The sequence below is a fragment of the Rutilus rutilus genome, assembly GCF_951802725.1.
Source record: "Rutilus rutilus genome assembly, chromosome: 24".
Classification (NCBI taxonomy): domain Eukaryota; kingdom Metazoa; phylum Chordata; class Actinopteri; order Cypriniformes; family Leuciscidae; genus Rutilus; species Rutilus rutilus.
This window is the reverse complement of record NC_140228.1, coordinates 13,018,416-13,045,823: the sequence shown is the minus strand read 5'-3', so window position 1 is coordinate 13,045,823 and position 27,408 is coordinate 13,018,416. Positions and strand designations below refer to the sequence as shown.

Sequence of the window (27,408 nt, the reverse complement as noted above, 5' to 3'; positions counted from 1 at the left end):
TTTCTTTCTCTTTCTTTCTTTCTTTCTTTCTTTCTTTCTTTCTTTCTTTCTTTCTTTCTTTCTTTCTTTCTTTCTTTCTAACTTATCCATCTTTCTTTCTTTCTAATTAATCTATCTTTCTTTCTAACTAATCCATCTTTCTTTCTTTTGTTCTTTCTTTCTTTCTTTCTTTCTTTCTTTCTTTCTTTCTTTCTAACCTTTTTATCTTTCTAACCTATCTTTCTTTCTTTCTTTCTAATCTTTCCTTCATTCTTTCTAACTAATCTTTCTCTTTCTTTCTTTCTTTTTCTTTCTTTCTTTCTTTCTTTCTTTCTTTCTTTCTTTCTTTCTTTCTTTCTTTCTTTCTTTCTAACTACTCTTTTTCTTTCTTTCTTTCTTTCTTTCTTTCTCTTTCTTTCTTTCTTTCTTTCTTTCTTTCTTTCTTTCTTTCTTTCTTTCTTTCTAACTTTCTTTCTAACTAACTAATCTTTCCTTCATTCTTTCTAACTAATCTTTCTCTCTTTCTTTCTTTCTAACTACTCTTTTTCTTTCTTTCTTTCTTTCTTTCTTTCTTTCTTTCTTTCTTTCTTTCTTTCTTTCTTTCTTTCTAACTAATCTTTCTTTCTAACCTTTTTATCTTTCTAACCTATCTTTCTTTCTTTCTAACTAACTAATCTTTCCTTCATTCTTTCTAACTAATCTTTTTCTTTCTTTCTTTCTTTCTTTCTTTCTTTCTTTCTTTCTTTCTTTCTTTCTTTCTTTCTTTCTTTCTTTCTTTCTTTCTAACTACTCTTTTTCTTTCTTTCTTTCTTTCTTTCTTTCTTTCTTTCTTTCTTTCTTTCTTTCTTTCGAACTAATCTTTCTTTCTAACCTTTTTATCTTTCTAACCTATCTTTCTTTCTTTCTTTGTGTTAAATAATGCCAAGATCATGCTAAGAACTCTATAAAAACTCCATAGTAACCATCTGTGACAACTAACCAACCACTCAAAATACTTTAAACTACTTTTAAATACTTTAAACTTCAAACTACTTTAAACTTCAAACTAATTTAAACTTCAAACTAATTTAAACTTCAAACTTCTTCAAACTTTCTGGTCCGACTTTATCAAGCCAACTTAAAGTTTGTCTCGACGAACTTTCGCATCTAGTTAAGTTGGCTTGAGAAAGCCAACATATTGAAATCCTATTTAAACTTATTATTATTCTTCTTCTGACCGGAAAAAAAACTATATGTATCTCCTCCTAGAGCTTTAACTCTACATACTCCAAACTCGGCACAGACACTCAGACTGATCTGACTCGGTGTGCTCTATCTTTTCAGACTGATCGGACTTACGGTTTTCCTAAAAATGATGATCAAAACTCGAAAAAACTCATTCAAAAACTCCATTGACTTACATTGGGGAGTTCTAAAAAATTCAAACCGACAAAAATTTAAATCTAAACACCTTGAAGACTAAACCAAACTGCCGTTCTATATATATTAGCCAATGAAACTAATTTAAACTAATAAACTCTAATCTCATACATTTATAAACTAATTAACTTAAATTTAATAGCTAATTAACTAATAAACTCATGAATTCATAGACTTATGAACTCTTAAACTCATAAATTAATAAACTCTGAACTCTAAACTCATTTAAACTTATAAACTCTAAACTCAAAAACTCGTACACTTATAAACTCTAAACTCATAAACTCTGAGTGTGTGTGTGTGTCTGAGTGAGTGTGTGAGCGAGGTAGTCTGAGTGTGTGTGTGTGTGTGTGTGTGTGTGTGTGTGTGTGTGTTTGTGTGTATCTATCTAACTTATTTATATATCTATCATAAACTTCAAACTACTTTAAACTACTTTAAACTTCAAACCACTTTAAACTTCTTTAGTTTAATGCTTCCAGCTCCCAACCAACTCCATAGCAACCAAACTTGAGTACCCTAGCAACCGTTTTGCAAGACCTATATCTCTGTATCAGAACATCGTATAGAGATGAGTTTTGGCTCTTTTGACTCATGCTAGCAAACAGCACTTCCAACATGCTACACATGCTAGCAGTGAATAGCTACATGCTAATAGCAATTAGTTAAGTGTTGAATCATGCCAAGATCATGCTAAGAACTCTATAAAAAATCCATAGTAACCATCTGTGACAACTACCAACCACCTAGTAACACCATATCAACCGCCCTGAATACCATAGCAACCACCCAGAACACCCTAGCAACCGCCTAGCAACCACCCAGAACACCCTAGCAACCACCAAAAATACCTTAGAACACCCTAGCAACACCATAGGAACCACTCAGAACACCCTAGCAACCACCCAAAATACCTTAGAACACCCTAGCAACACCATAGCAACCACTCAGAACACCCTAGCAACTGCCTAACAACCACCCAGAACACCCTAGCAACCACCAAAAATACCTTAGAACACCCTAGCAACACCATAGCAACCACCCAGAACACCCTAGCAACCACCCAAAATACCTTAGAACACCATAGCAACACCATAGCAACCACTCAGAACACCCTAGCAACCACCCAAAATAGCTTAGGACACCCTAGCAACACCATAGCAACCACTCAGAACACCCTAGCAACTGCCTAACAACCACCCAGAACACCCTAGCAACCACCCAAAATACCTTAGGACACCCTAGCAACACCATAGCAACCACTCAGAACACCGTAGCAACTGCCTAACAACCACCCAGAACACTCTAGCAACCACCCAAAATACCCTAGCAACCGCCTAGGAACCACCCAGACCACCCTAGCAACCACCCAGAACACCCTAGCAACCACCCAAAATACCCTAGCAACCGCCTAGCAACCACCCAAAAGACCCTAGCAACCACCCAAAATATCTTAGCAACCACCCAAAACACCCTAGCAACCACTCATAACACCCTAGCAACTGCCTAGCAACCACCCAGAACACCCTAGTAACCACCCAAAAAACCCTAGCAACCGCCTAGCAACCACCCAAAAGACCCTAGCAACCACCCAAAACACCCTAGCAACCGCCTAGCAACCACCCAAAAGACCCTAGCAACCGCCTAGCAACCACCCAAAAGACCCTAGCAACCACCAAAAATATCCTAGCAACCACCCAGAACACCCTAGCAACCACCTAGCAACCGCCTAGCAACCACACAAAAGACCCTAGCAACCACCCGAAACACCCTAGCAACCGCCTAGCAACCACCCAGAATACCCTAGCAACCGCCTAGCAACCACCCAGAATACCTTAGCAACCACCTAGCAACACCATAGCGACCACCCATAACACCCTAGTAACCACCTAGCAACCGCCCAGAATACCTTAGCAACCACCTAGCAACACCATAGCGACCACCCATAACACCCTAGCAACCGCCTAGCAACCACACAAAAGACCCTAGCAACCACCCAAAACACCCTAGCAACCGCCTAGCAACCACCCAGAATACCTTAGCAACCACCTAGCAACACCATAGCGACCACCCATAACACCCTAGCAACCACCTAGCAACCGCCTAGCAACCACACAAAAGACCCTAGCAACCGCCTAGCAACCACCCAAAACACCCTAGCAACCGCCTAGCAACCACCCAGAATACCTTAGCAACCACCTAGCAACACCATAGCGACCACCCATAACATCCTAACAACCGCCTAGCAAAAAACTTTCCGGTCCAAACTTTCTCAAGCCAACTTAAAGTTTGTCTCGACGAACTTTCGCATCTAGTTAAGTTGGCTTGAGAAAGCCAACTTACTGATATTGTACTTAAACTTATTATTCTTCTGAGACTAAAAATTTCTATATGTAACTCCTCCTAGAGCTTTAACTCTACATACTCCAAACTCGGCTCAGACACTCAAACTTTTCTGACTAAGTGTGCTATCTATTTTCAGACTGATCGGACTTACGGTTTTCCTAAAAATGACGATCAAAACTCGAAAAAACTCATTCAAAAACTCCCATTGACTTACATTGGGGAGTTCTAAAAAATTCAAACCGACAAAAATTTAAATCTAAACACCTTGAAGACTAAACCAAACTGCCGTTCTATATACTATATGAGCCATTGAGACTCATTTAAACAAATAAACTCATCCATCTATCTACTTCAAACTACTTTAAACTTTAAACTATCTATCTATCTCTTTTTAACTAATCCATCTTTCTTTCTAACTTATCCATCTTTCTTTCTAATTAATCTATCTTTCTTTCTAACTAATCCATCTTTCTTTCTTTCTAATCTATCTATCTTTCTTTCTAACTTATTCATCTTTCTTTCTCTCTAATTAATCTATCTTTCTCTCTAACTAATCCATCTTTCTTTCTTTCTTTCTTTCTTTCTTTCTTTCTTTCTAACTAACTAATATTTCCTTCATTCTTTCTAACTAATCTATCTTTCTTTCTTTCTTTCTTTCTTTCTTTCTTTCTTTCTTTCTAACTACTCTCTTTCTTTCTTTCTTTCTTTCTTTCTTTCTTTCTAACTAATCTTTCTTTCTAACCTTTTTATCTTTCTAACCTATCTTTCTTTCTTTCTTTCTAACTAATCTTTCCTTCATTCTTTTCTAACTGATCTTTCTTTCTTTCTTTCTTTCTTACTACTCTTTTTCTTTCTCTTTCTTTCTTTCTTTCTTTCTTTCTTTCTTTCTTTCTTTCTAACTTATCCATCTTTCTTTCTTTCTAATTAATCTATCTTTCTTTCTAACTAATCCATCTTTCTTTCTTTTGTTCTTTCTTTCTTTCTTTCTTTCTTTCTTTCTAACCTTTTTATCTTTCTAACCTATCTTTCTTTCTTTCTTACTAATCTTTCCTTCATTCTTTCTAACTAATCTTTCTCTTTCTTTCTTTCTTTCTTTCTTTCTTTCTTTCTTTCTTTCTTTCTTTCTTTCTTTCTTTCTAACTACTCTTTTTCTTTCTTTCTTTCTCTTTCTTTCTTTCTTTCTTTCTTTCTAACTTTCTTTCTAACTAACTAATCTTTCCTTCATTCTTTCTAACTAATCTTTCTCTCTTTCTTTCTTTCTAACTACTCTTTTTCTTTCTTTCTTTCTTTCTTTCTTTCTTTCTTTCTTTCTTTCTTTCTAACTAATCTTTCTTTCTAACCTTTTTATCTTTCTAACCTATCTTTCTTTCTTTCTAACTAACTAATCTTTCCTTCATTCTTTCTAACTAATCTTTTTCTTTCTTTCTTTCTTTCTTTCTTTCTTTCTTTCTTTCTTTCTTTCTTTCTTACTACTCTTTTTCTTTCTTTCTTTCTTTCTTTCTTTCTTTCTTTCGAACTAATCTTTCTTTCTAACCTTTTTATCTTTCTAACCTATCTTTCTTTCTTTCTTTGTGTTAAATAATGCCAAGATCATGCTAAGAACTCTATAAAAACTCCATAGTAACCATCTGTGACAACTAACCAACCACTCAAAATACTTTAAACTACTTTTAAATACTTTAAACTTCAAACTACTTTAAACTTCAAACTACTTCAAACTAATTTAAACTTCAAACTAATTTAAACTTCAAACTTCTTCAAACTTTCTGGTCCGACTTTATCAAGCCAACTTAAAGTTTGTCTCGACGAACTTTCGCATCTAGTTAAGTTGGCTTGAGAGAGCCAACATATTGAAATCCTATTTAAACTTATTATTATTATTATTATTATTATTATTCTGAGACTAAAATTTCTATATGAAACTCGTCCTAGAGCTTTAACTCTACGTACTCCAAACTCGGCTCAGACACTCAAACTTTTCTGACTAAGTGTGCTATCTATTTTCAGACTGATCGGACTTACGGTTTTCCTAAAAATGACGATCAAAACTCGGAAAAACTCCCATTGACTTAACATTGGGCATTCTAAAAAAATTCAAACTCACCAACCGACAAAAATTTAAATCTAAATCCCTTGAAAACTAATTCAAACTGCCATTCTATATATATTAGCCAATGAAACTCATTTAAACTAATAAACTCTAATCTCATACACTTATAAACTAATTAACTTAAATTTAATAACTAATTAACTAATAAACTCATGAATTCATAGACTTATGAACTCTTAAACTCATAAATTAATAAATTCTGAACTCTAAACTCATTTAAACTTATAAACTCTAAACTCAAAAACTTGTACACTTATAAACTCTAAACTCATAAACTCTGAGTGTGTGTGTGTGTGTGTGTGTCTGAGTGAGTGTGTGAGCGAGGTAGTCTGTGTGAGTGTGTGTGTGTGTGTGTGTGTGTGTGTGTGTGTGTGTGTGTTTGTTTGTATCTATCTAACTTATTTATATATCTATCATAAACTTCAAACTACTTTAAACTACTTTAAACTTCAAACCAATTTAAACTTCTTAAGTTTAAAGCTCCCAGCTCCCAAGCAACTCCATAGCAACCAAACTTGAGTACCCTAGCAACCGTTTTGCAAGACCTATATCTCTGTATCAGAACATCGTATAGAGATGAGGTTTGGCTCTTTTGACTCATGCTAGCAAACAGCACTTCCAACATGCTACACATGCTAGCAGTGAATAGCTACATGCTAATAGCGATTAGTTAAGTAAGAACTCTATAAAAACTCCATAGTAACCATCTGTGACAACTACCAACCACCTAGTAACACCATATCAACCGCCCAGAACACCCTAGCAACCACCTAGTAACCACCCAGAATACCCTAGCAACACCATAGCAACCACCAAAACACCCTAGCAACCACCTAGCAACATCATAGCGACCACCCAGAATACCCTAGCAACACCATAGCAACCACCAAAACACCCTAGCAACCACCTAGCAACATCATAGCGACCACCCAGAATACCCTAGCAACACCATAGCAACCACCAAAACACCCTAGCAACATCATAGCAACCACCCAGAACACCCTAGCAACTGCCTAGCAACACCATAGCGACCACCAAAACACCCTAGCAACCGCCTAGCAACAGCATAGCAACCACCCAGAACAACCTAGCAACCGCCTAGCAACATCCTAGCAACCACCAAAACACCCTAGCAACATCCTAGCAACCACCCAGAATACCCTAGCAACCGCCTAGCAACACCATAGCAACCACCAAAACACCCTAGCAACCGCCTAGCAACATCATAGCAACCACCCAGAACACCCTAGCAACCGCCTAGCAACCACCCAGAACACCCTAGCAACCGCCTAGCAACCACCCAGAATACCCTAGCAACCACCTAGCAACACCATAGCAACCACCCAGAACACCCTAACAACCGCCTAGCAACCACCGAGAACACCCTAGCAACCACCCAGAATACCCTAGCAACCACCTAGCAAACCATAGCAACCACCCAGAAGACCCTAGCAACCGCTTAGCAACCACCCAGAATACCCTAGCAACCGCCTAGCAACACCATAGCAACCACCCAGAACACCCTAGCAACCCACTAGAAAACCCCCAACAACTTTTTAACTGTAAACTACTTTAAACTTTAAACTACTTTAAACTTCAAACTGATTTAAACTTTAGACTAATTTAAAATTTAAACTACTTTAAACTTCAAACTTCTTTAAACTTTAAACTACTTTAAACTTCAAACTGATTTAAACTTTAGACTAATTTAAAATTTAAACTACTTTAAACTTCAAACTTCTTTAAACTTTAAACTAAATTAAACTTCAAACTTCTTTAAACTTTAAACTAAATTAAACTTCTAACTACTTTAATCTTCAAACTACTTTAAACTTCAAACTTTCCGGTCCAAACTTTCTCAAGCCAACTTAAAGTTTGTCTCAACGAACTTTTTAATCTAGTTATTATTATTATTCTGAGACTAAAATTTCTATATGAAACTCGTCCTAGAGCTTTAACTCTACATACTCCAAACTCGGCTCAGACACTCAAACTTTTCTGACTAAGTGTGCTATCTATTTTCAGACTGATCGGACTTACGGTTTTCCTAAAAATGACGATCAAAACTCGGAAAAACTCCCATTGACTTACAATGGGGAGTTCTAAAAAAATTCAAACTCACCAACCGACAAAAATTTAAATCTAAATCCCTTGAAAACTAATTCAAACTGCCATTCTATATATATTAGCCAATGAAACTCATTTAAACTAATAAACTCTAATCTCATACACTTATAAACTAATTAACTTAAATTTAATAACTAATTAACTAATAAACTCATGAATTCATAGACTTATGAACTCTTAAACTCATAAATTAATAAATTCTGAACTCTAAACTCATTTAAACTTATAAACTCTAAACTCAAAAACTTGTACACTTATAAACTCTAAACTCATAAACTCTGAGTGTGTGTGTGTGTGTGTGTGTCTGAGTGAGTGTGTGAGCGAGGTAGTCTGTGTGAGTGTGTGTGTGTGTGTGTGTGTGTGTGTGTGTGTGTGTGTGTTTGTTTGTATCTATCTAACTTATTTATATATCTATCATAAACTTCAAACTACTTTAAACTACTTTAAACTTCAAACCAATTTAAACTTCTTAAGTTTAAAGCTCCCAGCTCCCAAGCAACTCCATAGCAACCAAACTTGAGTACCCTAGCAACCGTTTTGCAAGACCTATATCTCTGTATCAGAACATCGTATAGAGATGAGTTTTGGCTCTTTTGACTCATGCTAGCAAACAGCACTTCCAACATGCTACACATGCTAGCAGTGAATAGCTACATGCTAATAGCAATTAGTTAAGTGTTGAATCATGCCAAGATCATGCTAAGAACTCTATAAAAAATCCATAGTAACCATCTGTGACAACTACCAACCACCTAGTAACACCATATCAACCGCCCTGAATACCATAGCAACCACCCAGAACACCCTAGCAACCGCCTAGCAACCACCCAGAACACCCTAGCAACCACCAAAAATACCTTAGAACACCCTAGCAACACCATAGGAACCACTCAGAACACCCTAGCAACCACCCAAAATACCTTAGAACACCCTAGCAACACCATAGCAACCACTCAGAACACCCTAGCAACTGCCTAACAACCACCCAGAACACCCTAGCAACCACCAAAAATACCTTAGAACACCCTAGCAACACCATAGCAACCACCCAGAACACCCTAGCAACCACCCAAAATACCTTAGAACACCATAGCAACACCATAGCAACCACTCAGAACACCCTAGCAACCACCCAAAATAGCTTAGGACACCCTAGCAACACCATAGCAACCACTCAGAACACCCTAGCAACTGCCTAACAACCACCCAGAACACCCTAGCAACCACCCAAAATACCTTAGGACACCCTAGCAACACCATAGCAACCACTCAGAACACCGTAGCAACTGCCTAACAACCACCCAGAACACTCTAGCAACCACCCAAAATACCCTAGCAACCGCCTAGGAACCACCCAGACCACCCTAGCAACCACCCAGAACACCCTAGCAACCACCCAAAATACCCTAGCAACCGCCTAGCAACCACCCAAAAGACCCTAGCAACCACCCAAAATATCTTAGCAACCACCCAAAACACCCTAGCAACCACTCATAACACCCTAGCAACTGCCTAGCAACCACCCAGAACACCCTAGTAACCACCCAAAAAACCCTAGCAACCGCCTAGCAACCACCCAAAAGACCCTAGCAACCACCCAAAACACCCTAGCAACCGCCTAGCAACCACCCAAAAGACCCTAGCAACCGCCTAGCAACCACCCAAAAGACCCTAGCAACCACCAAAAATATCCTAGCAACCACCCAGAACACCCTAGCAACCACCTAGCAACCGCCTAGCAACCACACAAAAGACCCTAGCAACCACCCGAAACACCCTAGCAACCGCCTAGCAACCACCCAGAATACCCTAGCAACCGCCTAGCAACCACCCAGAATACCTTAGCAACCACCTAGCAACACCATAGCGACCACCCATAACACCCTAGTAACCACCTAGCAACCGCCCAGAATACCTTAGCAACCACCTAGCAACACCATAGCGACCACCCATAACACCCTAGCAACCGCCTAGCAACCACACAAAAGACCCTAGCAACCACCCAAAACACCCTAGCAACCGCCTAGCAACCACCCAGAATACCTTAGCAACCACCTAGCAACACCATAGCGACCACCCATAACACCCTAGCAACCACCTAGCAACCGCCTAGCAACCACACAAAAGACCCTAGCAACCGCCTAGCAACCACCCAAAACACCCTAGCAACCGCCTAGCAACCACCCAGAATACCTTAGCAACCACCTAGCAACACCATAGCGACCACCCATAACATCCTAACAACCGCCTAGCAAAAAACTTTCCGGTCCAAACTTTCTCAAGCCAACTTAAAGTTTGTCTCGACGAACTTTCGCATCTAGTTAAGTTGGCTTGAGAAAGCCAACTTACTGATATTGTACTTAAACTTATTATTCTTCTGAGACTAAAAATTTCTATATGTAACTCCTCCTAGAGCTTTAACTCTACATACTCCAAACTCGGCTCAGACACTCAAACTTTTCTGACTAAGTGTGCTATCTATTTTCAGACTGATCGGACTTACGGTTTTCCTAAAAATGACGATCAAAACTCGAAAAAACTCATTCAAAAACTCCCATTGACTTACATTGGGGAGTTCTAAAAAATTCAAACCGACAAAAATTTAAATCTAAACACCTTGAAGACTAAACCAAACTGCCGTTCTATATACTATATGAGCCATTGAGACTCATTTAAACAAATAAACTCATCCATCTATCTACTTCAAACTACTTTAAACTTTAAACTATCTATCTATCTCTTTTTAACTAATCCATCTTTCTTTCTAACTTATCCATCTTTCTTTCTAATTAATCTATCTTTCTTTCTAACTAATCCATCTTTCTTTCTTTCTAATCTATCTATCTTTCTTTCTAACTTATTCATCTTTCTTTCTCTCTAATTAATCTATCTTTCTCTCTAACTAATCCATCTTTCTTTCTTTCTTTCTTTCTTTCTTTCTTTCTTTCTTTCTAACTAACTAATATTTCCTTCATTCTTTCTAACTAATCTATCTTTCTTTCTTTCTTTCTTTCTTTCTTTCTTTCTTTCTTTCTAACTACTCTCTTTCTTTCTTTCTTTCTTTCTTTCTTTCTTTCTAACTAATCTTTCTTTCTAACCTTTTTATCTTTCTAACCTATCTTTCTTTCTTTCTTTCTAACTAATCTTTCCTTCATTCTTTTCTAACTGATCTTTCTTTCTTTCTTTCTTTCTTACTACTCTTTTTCTTTCTCTTTCTTTCTTTCTTTCTTTCTTTCTTTCTTTCTTTCTTTCTAACTTATCCATCTTTCTTTCTTTCTAATTAATCTATCTTTCTTTCTAACTAATCCATCTTTCTTTCTTTTGTTCTTTCTTTCTTTCTTTCTTTCTTTCTTTCTAACCTTTTTATCTTTCTAACCTATCTTTCTTTCTTTCTTACTAATCTTTCCTTCATTCTTTCTAACTAATCTTTCTCTTTCTTTCTTTCTTTCTTTCTTTCTTTCTTTCTTTCTTTCTTTCTTTCTTTCTTTCTAACTACTCTTTTTCTTTCTTTCTTTCTCTTTCTTTCTTTCTTTCTTTCTTTCTAACTTTCTTTCTAACTAACTAATCTTTCCTTCATTCTTTCTAACTAATCTTTCTCTCTTTCTTTCTTTCTAACTACTCTTTTTCTTTCTTTCTTTCTTTCTTTCTTTCTTTCTTTCTTTCTTTCTTTCTAACTAATCTTTCTTTCTAACCTTTTTATCTTTCTAACCTATCTTTCTTTCTTTCTAACTAACTAATCTTTCCTTCATTCTTTCTAACTAATCTTTTTCTTTCTTTCTTTCTTTCTTTCTTTCTTTCTTTCTTTCTTTCTTTCTTTCTTACTACTCTTTTTCTTTCTTTCTTTCTTTCTTTCTTTCTTTCTTTCGAACTAATCTTTCTTTCTAACCTTTTTATCTTTCTAACCTATCTTTCTTTCTTTCTTTGTGTTAAATAATGCCAAGATCATGCTAAGAACTCTATAAAAACTCCATAGTAACCATCTGTGACAACTAACCAACCACTCAAAATACTTTAAACTACTTTTAAATACTTTAAACTTCAAACTACTTTAAACTTCAAACTACTTCAAACTAATTTAAACTTCAAACTAATTTAAACTTCAAACTTCTTCAAACTTTCTGGTCCGACTTTATCAAGCCAACTTAAAGTTTGTCTCGACGAACTTTCGCATCTAGTTAAGTTGGCTTGAGAGAGCCAACATATTGAAATCCTATTTAAACTTATTATTATTATTATTATTATTATTATTCTGAGACTAAAATTTCTATATGAAACTCGTCCTAGAGCTTTAACTCTACGTACTCCAAACTCGGCTCAGACACTCAAACTTTTCTGACTAAGTGTGCTATCTATTTTCAGACTGATCGGACTTACGGTTTTCCTAAAAATGACGATCAAAACTCGGAAAAACTCCCATTGACTTAACATTGGGCATTCTAAAAAAATTCAAACTCACCAACCGACAAAAATTTAAATCTAAATCCCTTGAAAACTAATTCAAACTGCCATTCTATATATATTAGCCAATGAAACTCATTTAAACTAATAAACTCTAATCTCATACACTTATAAACTAATTAACTTAAATTTAATAACTAATTAACTAATAAACTCATGAATTCATAGACTTATGAACTCTTAAACTCATAAATTAATAAATTCTGAACTCTAAACTCATTTAAACTTATAAACTCTAAACTCAAAAACTTGTACACTTATAAACTCTAAACTCATAAACTCTGAGTGTGTGTGTGTGTGTGTGTGTCTGAGTGAGTGTGTGAGCGAGGTAGTCTGTGTGAGTGTGTGTGTGTGTGTGTGTGTGTGTGTGTGTGTGTGTGTGTTTGTTTGTATCTATCTAACTTATTTATATATCTATCATAAACTTCAAACTACTTTAAACTACTTTAAACTTCAAACCAATTTAAACTTCTTAAGTTTAAAGCTCCCAGCTCCCAAGCAACTCCATAGCAACCAAACTTGAGTACCCTAGCAACCGTTTTGCAAGACCTATATCTCTGTATCAGAACATCGTATAGAGATGAGGTTTGGCTCTTTTGACTCATGCTAGCAAACAGCACTTCCAACATGCTACACATGCTAGCAGTGAATAGCTACATGCTAATAGCGATTAGTTAAGTAAGAACTCTATAAAAACTCCATAGTAACCATCTGTGACAACTACCAACCACCTAGTAACACCATATCAACCGCCCAGAACACCCTAGCAACCACCTAGTAACCACCCAGAATACCCTAGCAACACCATAGCAACCACCAAAACACCCTAGCAACCACCTAGCAACATCATAGCGACCACCCAGAATACCCTAGCAACACCATAGCAACCACCAAAACACCCTAGCAACCACCTAGCAACATCATAGCGACCACCCAGAATACCCTAGCAACACCATAGCAACCACCAAAACACCCTAGCAACATCATAGCAACCACCCAGAACACCCTAGCAACTGCCTAGCAACACCATAGCGACCACCAAAACACCCTAGCAACCGCCTAGCAACAGCATAGCAACCACCCAGAACAACCTAGCAACCGCCTAGCAACATCCTAGCAACCACCAAAACACCCTAGCAACATCCTAGCAACCACCCAGAATACCCTAGCAACCGCCTAGCAACACCATAGCAACCACCAAAACACCCTAGCAACCGCCTAGCAACATCATAGCAACCACCCAGAACACCCTAGCAACCGCCTAGCAACCACCCAGAACACCCTAGCAACCGCCTAGCAACCACCCAGAATACCCTAGCAACCACCTAGCAACACCATAGCAACCACCCAGAACACCCTAACAACCGCCTAGCAACCACCGAGAACACCCTAGCAACCACCCAGAATACCCTAGCAACCACCTAGCAAACCATAGCAACCACCCAGAAGACCCTAGCAACCGCTTAGCAACCACCCAGAATACCCTAGCAACCGCCTAGCAACACCATAGCAACCACCCAGAACACCCTAGCAACCCACTAGAAAACCCCCAACAACTTTTTAACTGTAAACTACTTTAAACTTTAAACTACTTTAAACTTCAAACTGATTTAAACTTTAGACTAATTTAAAATTTAAACTACTTTAAACTTCAAACTTCTTTAAACTTTAAACTACTTTAAACTTCAAACTGATTTAAACTTTAGACTAATTTAAAATTTAAACTACTTTAAACTTCAAACTTCTTTAAACTTTAAACTAAATTAAACTTCAAACTTCTTTAAACTTTAAACTAAATTAAACTTCTAACTACTTTAATCTTCAAACTACTTTAAACTTCAAACTTTCCGGTCCAAACTTTCTCAAGCCAACTTAAAGTTTGTCTCAACGAACTTTTTAATCTAGTTATTATTATTATTCTGAGACTAAAATTTCTATATGAAACTCGTCCTAGAGCTTTAACTCTACATACTCCAAACTCGGCTCAGACACTCAAACTTTTCTGACTAAGTGTGCTATCTATTTTCAGACTGATCGGACTTACGGTTTTCCTAAAAATGACGATCAAAACTCGGAAAAACTCCCATTGACTTACAATGGGGAGTTCTAAAAAAATTCAAACTCACCAACCGACAAAAATTTAAATCTAAATCCCTTGAAAACTAATTCAAACTGCCATTCTATATATATTAGCCAATGAAACTCATTTAAACTAATAAACTCTAATCTCATACACTTATAAACTAATTAACTTAAATTTAATAACTAATTAACTAATAAACTCATGAATTCATAGACTTATGAACTCTTAAACTCATAAATTAATAAATTCTGAACTCTAAACTCATTTAAACTTATAAACTCTAAACTCAAAAACTTGTACACTTATAAACTCTAAACTCATAAACTCTGAGTGTGTGTGTGTGTGTGTGTGTCTGAGTGAGTGTGTGAGCGAGGTAGTCTGTGTGAGTGTGTGTGTGTGTGTGTGTGTGTGTGTGTGTGTGTGTGTGTGTTTGTATCTATCTAACTTATTTATATATCTATCATAAACTTCAAACTACTTTAAACTACTTTAAACTTCAAACCAATTTAAACTTCTTAAGTTTAAAGCTCCCAGCTCCCAAGCAACTCCATAGCAACCAAACTTGAGTACCCTAGCAACCGTTTTGCAAGACCTATATCTCTGTATCAGAACATCGTATAGAGATGAGGTTTGGCTCTTTTGACTCATGCTAGCAAACAGCACTTCCAACATGCTACATATGCTAGCAGTGAATAGCTACATGCTAATAGCGATTAGTTAAGTGTTAAATCATGCCAAGATCATGCTAAGAACTCTATAAAAACTCCATAGTAACCATCTGTGATAACTACCAACCACCTAGTAACACCATATCAACCGCCCTGAATACCATAGCAACCCCCCAGAACACCCTAGCAACCGCCTAGCAACCACCCAAAAGACCCTAGCAACCACCCAGAACACCGTAGCAACGACCCAAAAGACCCTAGCAACCGCCTAGCAACCACCCAAAAGACCCTAGCAACCACCCAAAAGACCCTAGCAACCACCCAGAATACCCTAGCAACCACCCAAAACAGCCTAGCAACCACCCAGAACACCCTGGCCACCACCTAGCAACCACCCAGAATACCTTAGCAACGCCTAGCAACACCATAGCAACCACCCATAACACCCTAGCAACTGCCTAGCAACCACCCAGAACACCCTAGCAACCACCCAAAATACCCTAGCAACCGCCTAGCAACCACCCAAAACCGCCTAGCAACCACCCAAAACACCCTAGCAACCGCCTAGCAACCACCCAAAATACCCTAGCAACCACCCAAAAGACCCTAGCAACCACCCAAAATATCCTAGCAACCACCCAGAACACCCTAGCAACCGCCTAGCAACCACACAAAAGACCCTGGCAACCGCCTAGCAACCACCCAAAACACCCTAGCAACCACCCAAAACACCCTAGCAACCACCCAAAATACCCTAGCAACCGCCTAGCAACCACCCAGAATACCTTAGCAACCGCCTAGCAACACCATAGCGACCACCCATAACATCCTAACAACCGCCTAGCAAAAAACTTTCCGGTCCAAACTTTCTCAAGCCAACTTAAAGTTTGTCTCGACGAACTTTCGCATCTAGTTATTATTATTCTTCTGAGACTAAAAAATTCTATATGTAACTCCTCCTAGAGCTTTAACTCTACATACTCCAAACTCGGCTCAGACACTCAAACTTTTCTGACTAAGTGTGCTATCTATTTTCAGACTGATCGGACTTACGGTTTTCCTAAAAATGACGATCAAAACTCGAAAAAACTCATTCAAAAACTCCCATTGACTTACATTGGGGAGTTCTAAAAAATTCAAACCGACAAAAATTTAAATCTAAACACCTTGAAGACTAAACCAAACTGCCGTTCTATATACTATATGAGCCATTGAGACTCATTTAAACAAATAAACTCATCCATCTATCTACTTCAAACTACTTTAAACTTTAAACTATCTATCTATCTCTTTTTAACTAATCCATCTTTCTTTCTAACTTATCCATCTTTCTTTCTAATTAATCTATCTTTCTTTCTAACTAATCCATCTTTCTTTCTTTCTTTCTTTCTTTCTAATCTATCTATCTTTCTTTCTAACTTATTCATCTTTCTTTCTCTCTAATTAATCTATCTTTCTCTCTAACTAATCCATCTTTCTTTCTTTCTTTCTTTCTTTCTTTCTTTCTTTCTTTCTTTCTTTCTTTCTTTCTTTCTTTCTAACTAACTAATATTTCCTTCTTTCTTTCTAACTAACTAATATTTCCTTCATTCTTTCTAACTAATCTATCTTTCTTTCTTTCTTTCTTTCTTTCTTTCTTTCTTTCTTTCTTTCTAACTACTCTCTTTCTTTCTTTCTTTCTTTCTTTCTTTCTTTCTTTCTTTCTTTCTTTCTTTCTTTCTTTCTAACTAATCTTTCTTTCTAACCTTTTTATCTTTCTAACCTATCTTTCTTTCTTTCTTTCTTTCTAACTAATCTTTCCTTCATTCTTTTCTAACTGATCTTTCTTTCTTTCTTTCTTTCTTACTACTCTTTTTCTTTCTCTTTCTTTCTTTCTTTCTTTCTTTCTTTCTTTCTAACTTATCCATCTTTCTTTCTTTCTAATTAATCTATCTTTCTTTCTAACTAATCCATCTTTCTTTCTTTTGTTCTTTCTTTCTTTCTTTCTAACCTTTTTATCTTTCTAACCTATCTTTCTTTCTTTCTTACTAATCTTTCCTTCATTCTTTCTAACTAATCTTTCTCTTTCTTTCTTTCTTTTTCTTTTTTTCTTTCTTTCTTTCTTTCTTTTTCTTTTTTTCTTTCTTTCTTTCTTTCTTTCTTTCTTTCTTTCTTTCTTTCTTTCTTTCTTTCTAACTACTCTTTTTCTTTCTTTCTTTCTTTCTTTCTTTCTTTCTAACTACTCTTTTTCTTTCTTTCTTTCTTTCTTTCTTTCTTTCTTTCTTTCTTTCTTTCTTTCTTTCTTTCTTTCTAACTTTCTTTCTAACTAACTAATCTTTCCTTCATTCTTTCTAACTAATCTTTATCTCTTTCTTTCTTTCTAACTACTCTTTTTCTTTCTTTCTTTCTTTCTTTCTTTCTTTCTTTCTTTCTTTCTTTCTTTCTTTCTTTCTAACTAATCTTTCTTTCTTTCTTTCTTTCTTTCTTTCTTTCTTTCTTTCTTTCTTTCTAACTAATCTTTCTTTCTAACCTTTTTATCTTTCTAACCTATCTTTCTTTCTTTCTTTGTGTTAAATAATGCCAAGATCATGCTAAGAACTCTATAAAAACTCCATAGTAACCATCTGTGACAACTAACCAACCACTCAAAATACTTTAAACTACTTTTAAATACTTTAAACTTCAAACTACTTTAAACTTCAAACTACTTTAAACTTCAAACTACTTCAAACTAATTTAAACTTCAAACTAATTTAAACTTCAAACTTCTTCAAACTTTCTGGTCCGACTTTATCAAGCCAACTTAAAGTTTGTCTCGACGAACTTTCGCATCTAGTTGTTATTAAAGTTACAAAAGGGATTCAGTCAAGAGCAATGGGATTGTCTGATTAGAATTAAATGGCACAATCAGCAGCATGATTATTATGCTGCTGTCACTTTAACACCGAATGCACTGATTTAATAGAGCATACTGATTCACTTGCGCTCTCTTTCTCAAATGTTTGCGTTCATTTAAGATATAAACGACTTTGTTTACAAGGATACTCGCAAAGACGGGCATTTTGACACATACGAGTGTGTATTTGACCGTTCAAGCCAAATAAGGCGCCAAAAACAACTAAGTTCAAGACTCACGTGCTGTATGAGCAGCGGCTTTATTTGCGCGCATCTCTCACAGTGCTCAGAAGAGTTTCTTAGACAGCACAAACATATACTGAAAATAGTCTTCTTTCACTGCTTATTGTACTTGAATGATGTAAAGGCTTAATATACATTCAAATGATAAGCTTTCATGACGGAGCAGCATGGGTACGTCACGTGAGCGTAACCGCGATAGAGACGATAGTCCAGAATCTCTACCGGTTAACAAATTTCTACCGGTTAATCGTATCTACCAGTATATCGCCCACCCCTACTATAAATTATTGTTTTGTACACTGTAATGGATTATAAGATTATAATAAACAGGTACGATTTTAAAAACGTTTTCTTCTCAAATCAATATTTCATGTTCCAGTCAATATTTACAGTATGTGGTGAAAATCTGTGCATTAAAGCTGGGGTAGGTAAGAATGGTCTAAAAAACTTATTTTTCAAATTTGTTTAAACTTTATGTATATATCAATACATAATTAAAATGTAAGTATTCTGAAAAAGAAAGTATAAAAATCGAGTGTATGTAGACCTCTAACGACTGTTTTAAAGACAGCGCAAAAGTACAGTGCATGTAGCATCATGTCAGAATCACATGTAATAAAAAAATCTAACTTTATCATTATGAATATAAACAAATCAGATGTATTTTAGTAGCCTACTCACTATCAAGCTATCATATCAATATTGGTAAAGTTTAAAATATATATTTTTTGATTCGCTAACGAGCTAGTTATAACTATAAGGCAAAGCTAAAAACAGGTTGCATTGATACACGTTTTTCCATTTCTATTAGTTGCACTGTGATGAAGATGAATTTCGTGTAAGATTCATAACATATAACGTTAGGCCTACTAGCTGTTAAACATGTATTTTGTTATGTAAAGTTCCCCCCACAGCGGAGCCTGCCGTGAACGCGCAGGCTAGTAAACATGCAGGGTCACCGATGACGACGGATAAGGTCGCTAGATATAAGGTTAGCAGGTTTCAATTGTTGCTTTGCACAGTGCGTGACATTTTATCTGTATGTTATGCGGCTAGAGTTTTAACACTGAGTCAATGTGCTCCGACGGGCTTGTTTATCGTCATTGGTCTTTTTCCGTTTACCTGTCTTTGTTGTATGAGCAGGTTCCACTCGAGAAATTGGCAGTTTTGGTTGTTTGTCCGCCATTAGCACAGCTGCTCGGCACACCGGCAATCTTGATTTTGAATGACGGTACGCGCTGTGCAAGAGAGGGGCGATCAGCGCGTACGCGAACTTGATTGACACTGCTAAGACACTCCTCCTGGCTCTGAAGGCATCTGATTGGTTCTTTACATTCGCACCGAATGGCAGTGATTGGTCAGAGTTTTTACTGTCCTGCAGCTGCTACAGAGGTCTGATTGTTTTCATTCCTTTTTCTGAACACATAATGTATTGACTACTCTCAGAATGGAAGGACCATTTCACCCAGTATAAAAAAAAAGTGTTTCTGAACAGGATTACCTACTATAGCTTTAAGTGATACGATATCCCTTCAATGTCTGTCTTGTTTGAACTTGTTTGTTCGTCTAAGCTCAAAGCTGCTTGCTATGAACTGTTTTCAATATTTCATATCTAATTACAAACTTATGTGGCAAGTAGCTGTGTAATAAGAAATATAATGTACATCCAGCTGGCTGTTATCGAAAAATAAACCCTCACAGCGTGATGAGGACCCGAATGCGAAGCTTGATACATTATTCCAACAGCATTTACAAACAGTTTCAGTAAGCACAAAAGCAAAATCCCAAATTAGTATGTTACATCATCAAAATATAAGTAGCCTAACTGATCATCTTGTTATACTTCACAAGCACATCATAAAAACTTTGATTTTTTTTTTTTTTTATTGTCTGTAAGATAGTAAATGGTTAGCTAATGGTAACATTTGTGTTGACTGAGAGCCTCAACCAACTCCACTCCAAAAATTACTAATAGAATAAACAGACCCGATAGACAGCAGAAGAAAATTGGATAAATTACAGTCGTTTCTCCTGCCATGGTATGAAGAAGGTGCTTGACAACATTTCACGTATACTTCCAGGCTGTTAAATTAACCCCTGGATGGAATAAACTTGTACTAAAAATATATAATCCCATCATGGAAGTGCATGGACTGTTGGACACATAGAAAATATTACCACTCTACTTTTTATGCTGGGCTCCATCTCTCTAGGATGAAACATTTCATGAAGAATCTACTTTTTTATGTTCTTTTACAAGGCTTGCAAGAGCAAAAGCAAAATCCTCATGCTGCTTTGACTCAGTACAAGAAAGATGGTGACATGGATATATAAAATTAGATGAAACCTAAGGAAACAATTTGAAAAGTCTGACATTACACATAGCAGGCACTGAGACCGACATCATTCTTTTTCTTATTCCTGTAATGCTTAGATTACTAATGCATTCTGAACCAGCTCCATTCAAAGAATAAAGTCTTTGGAGCACAGAGGCCAGTGTTTGTTGGCTGTCAGATAATGCATAAAAGCGTGTCCACATTAGACACCTCCGCAACACTCCAGCTACTTTATGTCAACTCACCATGCTATCAGATAAATTATTGAAAGCCACCCTGTTCTTAGCAAAACGTTAGAGCTCACCGTAATTCCAGACCGTTATAGTAAATATACTTAGTTTCAATACATAATTCATGGCCTTTTATGTTAGGATGTGGTGTTCTAACGCCTGAAGCCCAGAGAATGTTGTGGTTGAGATGTGTGTTTAGAAGTGGCGTTATCTGTTTTGATTATTTCGACTTTAAAGCTAGAATTGGATTGCAAAAACCTGTGGCATTTTTCTCGTCGCCAACCTTAACGGAATGTGCAAAGTCAATAACTTATTTAAAAGCCTCTTTGAACTCCCAAAAAAGATCAATGACATGCAACTTTCTGGGAGGAGATCAGGAAAGTTTTCGGTGGAGAAATACATCCTCCATAAAACAGACACAAAGCCTTCGTGTTCTTAAGAGGGGGAAGGGGGAATGAGTGGAGAAGTTACACTTCATCATAGAAAAAAGATTTATGAATTCTAGTGTATCTTGCTCAAGTATCGTCCATCATGGTTGGCTATAGCAGCCCTGGAGTAGACGGAGATGAAGTGTGTTGATATTGTATAATCTTTTTTTTTTTTTTTTTAAACAACCCAAAAAACACTGAAAAGCCAAAATACATTAAAATTGGACATAACACATACACTGTAAAAATGTTTAATAATTTAAGTTGAAAATAAAGCAAAGAATATTAGAAAATACTATTTCAGTCTCCTTCAAAATTGTTACATTTAATTTAATGTGTTACATACTAACAGTACTTTATTAAATCTCACAAATTAGAATTTCGGAACGGTGTTTTCAATAAAAACTGGAAAATTGATACATACCACATTCTACTGTCAGAGAAAGCTGAACCTGCAGAAGAATTCACCAAACATGAAACTTTCTTCTTTTACTCTCTCTCTGTAACAGCCTCATTCTGTTTTGGTTTCGTTTTCATTCTGTTCCCTGTTCTGGTTTGCCTGAGTTCTGTTTTCTAATTAGTTTCCATAGTTTAAATCTTTTCTTAGTTCCGTTGATTACTCTGTGTGTATTTAAGCCCTTAGTTTCCTCTGTTTATTGTTCAGTGTCATCAATGTTTTACGTGGTTGTTATTTATGTATTTTTCCCCGTGTTCAGAGTTTGGTGATTATTAAAGGCTGTTTCTGTTCTATTGTTCGTCATTGTGCAATTATTACTGCAAACCATTTGAGACACTCTCACCGTTTAAATTTGTTTTCAGCAAAATATGTTATTTTGAAGAATGCAATCAAGAATGTTAAACAACATTGGATTTTCATTGTAATACATATATTATTTGTTGCGCAGATGAACTAAACAGGTTTGAAACAACATGAGGATTTTATTTGCCTATAATGGAGTTGGTTTGTTTTTTGCCCACAACAGACAGAACTCTAAATATATGTATACAAATAGACTTCTGCCCGTATGTTCTGGCACACAACTTTTTGCTGTCTTAATTTAACATGGCATGCAGCCAGATGTAGTTTCACAAAAATGACAAAAATAAATGTTATTACCATCCCCAAATAAAACGCTTTAGGTGCAATGTCCAACATAACAGGCAGTTTCATTATCAAAACTTACATAATAAAATCAATGTACATAACATTAATCCAGACAGATGCTCCCAGATACAAAGTGAGACAAACTGTTGCCTTTTACAGTTATTGTCGTGAAAAGGCTGTTTCCTAATTTCAGTGTCAAGGAGATGGTAAACATAATTTTTGATTGCTGCACATTATCTACCTAGCTTCTTTTTTATTTTTTTTTATTAATATTTTATTATAAATGTTTAATTTTATATTTTATTTTGCATGTAAGATTATTTAGCTTGCTCATTAAAAGTGTGGGAAAACTCAGAAAATGCACTTTTGCAGAAAATTATTATTACTTTTTTTTTGTATATTGATTTTTTGGTGATTTTCCTTTTATTGTGACAGGACAGTAGAGAGATGACAGGAAACGAGGTGGGAGAGAGACGGGGGATGGGATCGGGAAAGGTCCACGAGCCGGGACTCGAACGCAAAGGCGCTACATGTCGGTGCACTGACCTCGAGGCCATTGCCACCGATGAAAATTATTATTACTTTTACAACTGTCAAGCATTTATAAGCCATACATAGTTTTACTGAAGCAAACTAAATTGCTCAAAGCCTTTATCAAGACATTGTGATTAATATCACAAGAGAGAAATCAAACTGCTGAGACAGCAGGATGTGAAAAAAGCTTTAATTCAATCACTGATTTTAACAACTGCTTGACACTGACAAAACATTCAAAACCAACAAGTATTTTGCGCACCATGAGGAAATAATTGATTTTTTTTCCCCAAACATAATTAGCACTGTGTCATTTTTGAGATTAGAAATGTTCTGCAACTGTGTAGAGAGTCAACACTCTCTATTTCTTTTTTCTTTGCCAAAAGGCTCTGTCTGGAAATACTTTCATATTATTGCAATAACTAGCACTAGATTATTTGATGCACCAGTTACCACATGCACTGCCAATATTATAGTTGCCGTTAGTGACATTAGTTGTTCATCTATTCACTAAACACAGTAAAAAAAAAAAAATTGCTGCCTTCCATTTTTAAGTACAATCAACTTGAATGTTTAAGTCATTTCAACTTAAAGCTGCAGTTAATAGCTTTTTTGGGTTAAAAACTATCCAAAATACATTTTTTAGCAAGTACATAACCAGCCAGTGTTCAAAACTATCTGCTTGCCTTAGCTCGATTCAAAATGGTAAGCTTGTAAAAATGTATTTAATTCCAGTGGTACTGGTGGATTTCCTCGGGAAATTCGAGCATGTCTTTGCGTCATTACGTCACATCTGTACACATAAAGAAGGAGTCTCGGCTAGTAGGCTATATTGCGTGTGGGGATGTTGGAGGTGGAGATTTATAGCCTTTTCTCGCAGCACTTGATATAATTAAACTTATCAACTTGATGGCGGATCCAGAAAGGTTCAAACGACAATCACCAGTGACAACTGGAGATTCACCTGTTGTAAACCGTGAAAGACTTCGGAGAAAAAAAAGAGACTACAACCGGCCCATGCGAAAACAAGGATAAATATCCGGAGGGCATTAAATGTAGTCCCGCAATGCTGATGTTATTAACATTAACAATTTGAGAACAAAGTATAATTTGCACGGTTTGACGTGATATGATAAGCGAGCGTTAGATTTAATCAGTGCGATTTACTGCAATGCTTTTTTCCCCTTAACATTAGTTGGTCAGAACAAAAGTGGATGTTACTTGTTCAGACGATATTTCCGGTGAAAATTCTTATGTTGGGTCATACTTCCAAAAAGTAGAATCTGTGATTGCGAATGACAGTATCCACACCACCAGCGCGGTGATTGACAGCCGCACATTCTCCTCAAAACATTGGATTCATCCGCGCTGTGCCATGCCGAGGCACAACGCACGTAAAGTTGATAATTCCGCGAATAACTCCAATTGCAGATTTCGAACAGAGATGGCGACAAAGAGGAAAAACTGCGGACTGCAGCTTTAAATTACATGAAACTGACTTAAAAACAAATGTGTTGAATCTTGCATAACATAAACTATTTTGATGAGTTTAAGCAATATAAGAAAATTTGTCATAACCAATTGATCATATAATTTTTTACAGTGAATAAACATGCCCCCTCTAACAAAAACCCGCCCTCCCCATATATGCTGCCCTGTTAACATGCAACATTATTGACAGTAAATGTCCTCCTTTCAAATGAGTGTAGACATCAATAGTGTGACTCTTAGCCAGGTTGTTAAGTTCTACAAATGAAATCAATGGTCAAAATCTCTTCACTAATTGGTAGGATTAGTTTTATGCTTCTTTAATGGACTACATAAAGCATTCTCAGGCACTCCTTCAAAAAAAAAAAAAAAAGTGATGACTACTCACTATCAGCTGTGGTGTATTCCTGATGATCCAAGATCCCAGACTCCTGTAGGGAGCGGATACATGAATCCACCAGTTCCAGACCAGTGTTTAGTTCATCCTCAATGTCTTTCTGTCCATCTGGGGGGAAAAAAAAACAGGAAGGTTAATCACGCATACACCCCAGACACTTCCTGAAGCGTCATTCGTCACACTTGGTCTTTGACCTTCTGACCTTTTCCATTCACCTGCTCACTAAGCATCTAAACAGGCTAAGATTGAATTTAATTGGCTGTTTGGATGACCCTGGTAACCATGCTGCTTGTTCTGTCAGAAGTGACAGCCAACTCTTCCAGGGCCAGTGTGGTGTAATTTGCCAAGGGATAAAGGGTTACACAAGACTCCTAAGACAAAAGATTAACCTCTCAACTAGAGCAGCAACCATTCGGCCAGATAGCAGAGTGCCAAGCTGGGATTCGTCTCTCTTTAGACACATAAGAGAGTGACGCAGATGGGAAATGTGTCTGGTTAAAGATGATTACATGTATATGTATATGTATATAAATATTTAAAACTTGTTTTATTCTTTTATCCAGACCAATAACGTGTATTCAACACATTTTTCAATCGTTTTTTTGAATACTGAAATTCATAAAGATGATGCAATGATTCTGTATGCTGCACAACTAATTCACTCTAGTTATGAATGCATTCTCCCCCCTAAAAAGAAAAGGCCTGGCAGCAAAATTGTGCAAATCATAAAATAAAATTGATTTACCTTGGGTATTCCAGCGAAACTGCTCATCGGCTGAACTGTAAAGTAGAAAAAGAACACAGTTGGAATTAAAGTCTCCCTCACCAATCACATTTCTCACATTAGCATGGGCGTATGCATTTTTTTCCAGGCAATTGTGTTCACGTAGATGTTTTCATTGGGCCAATGAGAATAAATCTATATTTAAATTAAAAAAGCCAAGATAGTCTACTGTATGCATGACATGACATTTTATTCTTATCCAAAAAGGAGGAAATGTGAGCATTATGGAGCGCTAAACACTGTCATGTAATGTAGGTTTCATTCATACTGGAAGCCGGAGGGCGCTCTCTCGCAAAAAGTCCAAAACGGACACCTAGAAGTAATAACTTTTGTTCCAGAAAATCTGATGAAACGTCAAGACAATAAACACACAATGGTTTACAATATATGGTTTATGTGTGTTTTTCAAGCCATCTTGGGGTATTTTCATAACGATAAAGTATATGAATAATGCAGTGCTAATTGACAGGTTTAGTTACAGTATATAATATATTTTCTGTCTTATTCTGTGATCATTTTGTTTTCTACATTGTAGGCTATACAATTCATGATGACAATGCACAAGTGTTTTTAGTACATCAACCAATTATAAAATTGTCATTAATAAATTATAGGCAAAAAATATGACAGAATACAAATTATTGTTAGTGTTCAGCAGTGTATTTGATTTCCTAGAAAATTACAAGGAAGATATACAAAAATAAAACTTGTCAATTAGACAAAGGTCATAAAAAAAAACTGCCATTACACTTGACATTTCTACGCCCCTGCACATTAGCATGCATACCGTACAAAATAACATACTGTAGAAGTAAACCCTGCTGAAAAGAAAATCCTGCTTAATTTAATGCATCCTTTCTGAATAAAAGTAATCATTTGCTAATTTCTTTTGAATTATAATAAAATGTGATTCTTTAAGTTGAACAATAAATCATAAGTAAGTTGCTGAGTTGGATTAATGTTTATTTAATTTATTTTATTTTTTTACTTCAAAAAGACCTACATGGACCTATATAAATCATGACATTTTATCATAGAACAAATTTGCATAGAATCTTAAATTTACAAATAGGTAATATTTACAATGAAGGCAGATTTTAAGTGATATCAACATCACATATTAAGTTTAGTCACAACATTTAAACTCAAAAAGCCATGTAAACGTTTACCTTAATTTTGTTATCTCATTTTTACAGTATGATGCACGGCTTTGAAGCCTTTTTTTCTATCCGTCTGATACAGTAGATTTGAGATGTAAGAGAATAATTGTGCAGCCCCAACAACTCTCATAACAACACAACATTGCTGACAGGAAACTACAGCTGAGGGTGTCACTTCAATCAAATGCAGATTTGTTTTCCCACTCTCCCAGATCTGGGATCAAAGGTTAACCAGGATGATGCTTCCCACCCTTTAGACCATCATTATTATAAAGATTTCCTATTCACTGAGAAAGAATTACAAATGACATTGTACTGGCACATAGTGGGGAATGAGACTGGTGCAGAATATTGGATTTCCCGGCCCGTGATCGATAATGTCGGTGCCTGACTGGGCCAGAAGAAGGAGAAAGGGAGAGAATAGGGATGGCGTTAGCTAAAATCAGCTCTGTTGCGGTTGACTGCCCATCTACTGTATAGACGCCTTCAGGCATAGCATGCTGTGACCCATGATCCTCTGCTGCGGCAGCCTGACAAACTGTTAGAGGGTTTCCTGCATCGAAAAAAGTCAATTTATCAGCAGTAGATCGTTGCACAAGGCACCATGGGAAAAAAAAAAGTGTGTGTAGGACCAGCAAA

At 36.4% G+C, this 27,408-nt stretch overlaps 1 protein-coding gene across 4 annotated transcripts in view; it reads right to left on the bottom strand.

Annotated features, from left to right (window-relative positions):
* The window catches only part of ctnnd2a (catenin (cadherin-associated protein), delta 2a), a 324,872-nt gene that overhangs the window by 160,512 nt on the left and 136,952 nt on the right, over positions 1 to 27,408 (bottom strand). For all 4 annotated transcript variants that reach the window (XM_084398526.1, XM_084398527.1, XM_084398528.1 and 1 more), the window contains 2 exons: positions 25,571 to 25,605; positions 24,817 to 24,933 (listed from right to left, as the gene is read on the bottom strand). In XM_084398526.1, the coding sequence (XP_084254652.1) occupies positions 24,817 to 24,933; positions 25,571 to 25,605 (152 nt within the window). The remainder of the gene's footprint in view (positions 1 to 24,816; positions 24,934 to 25,570; positions 25,606 to 27,408) is intronic.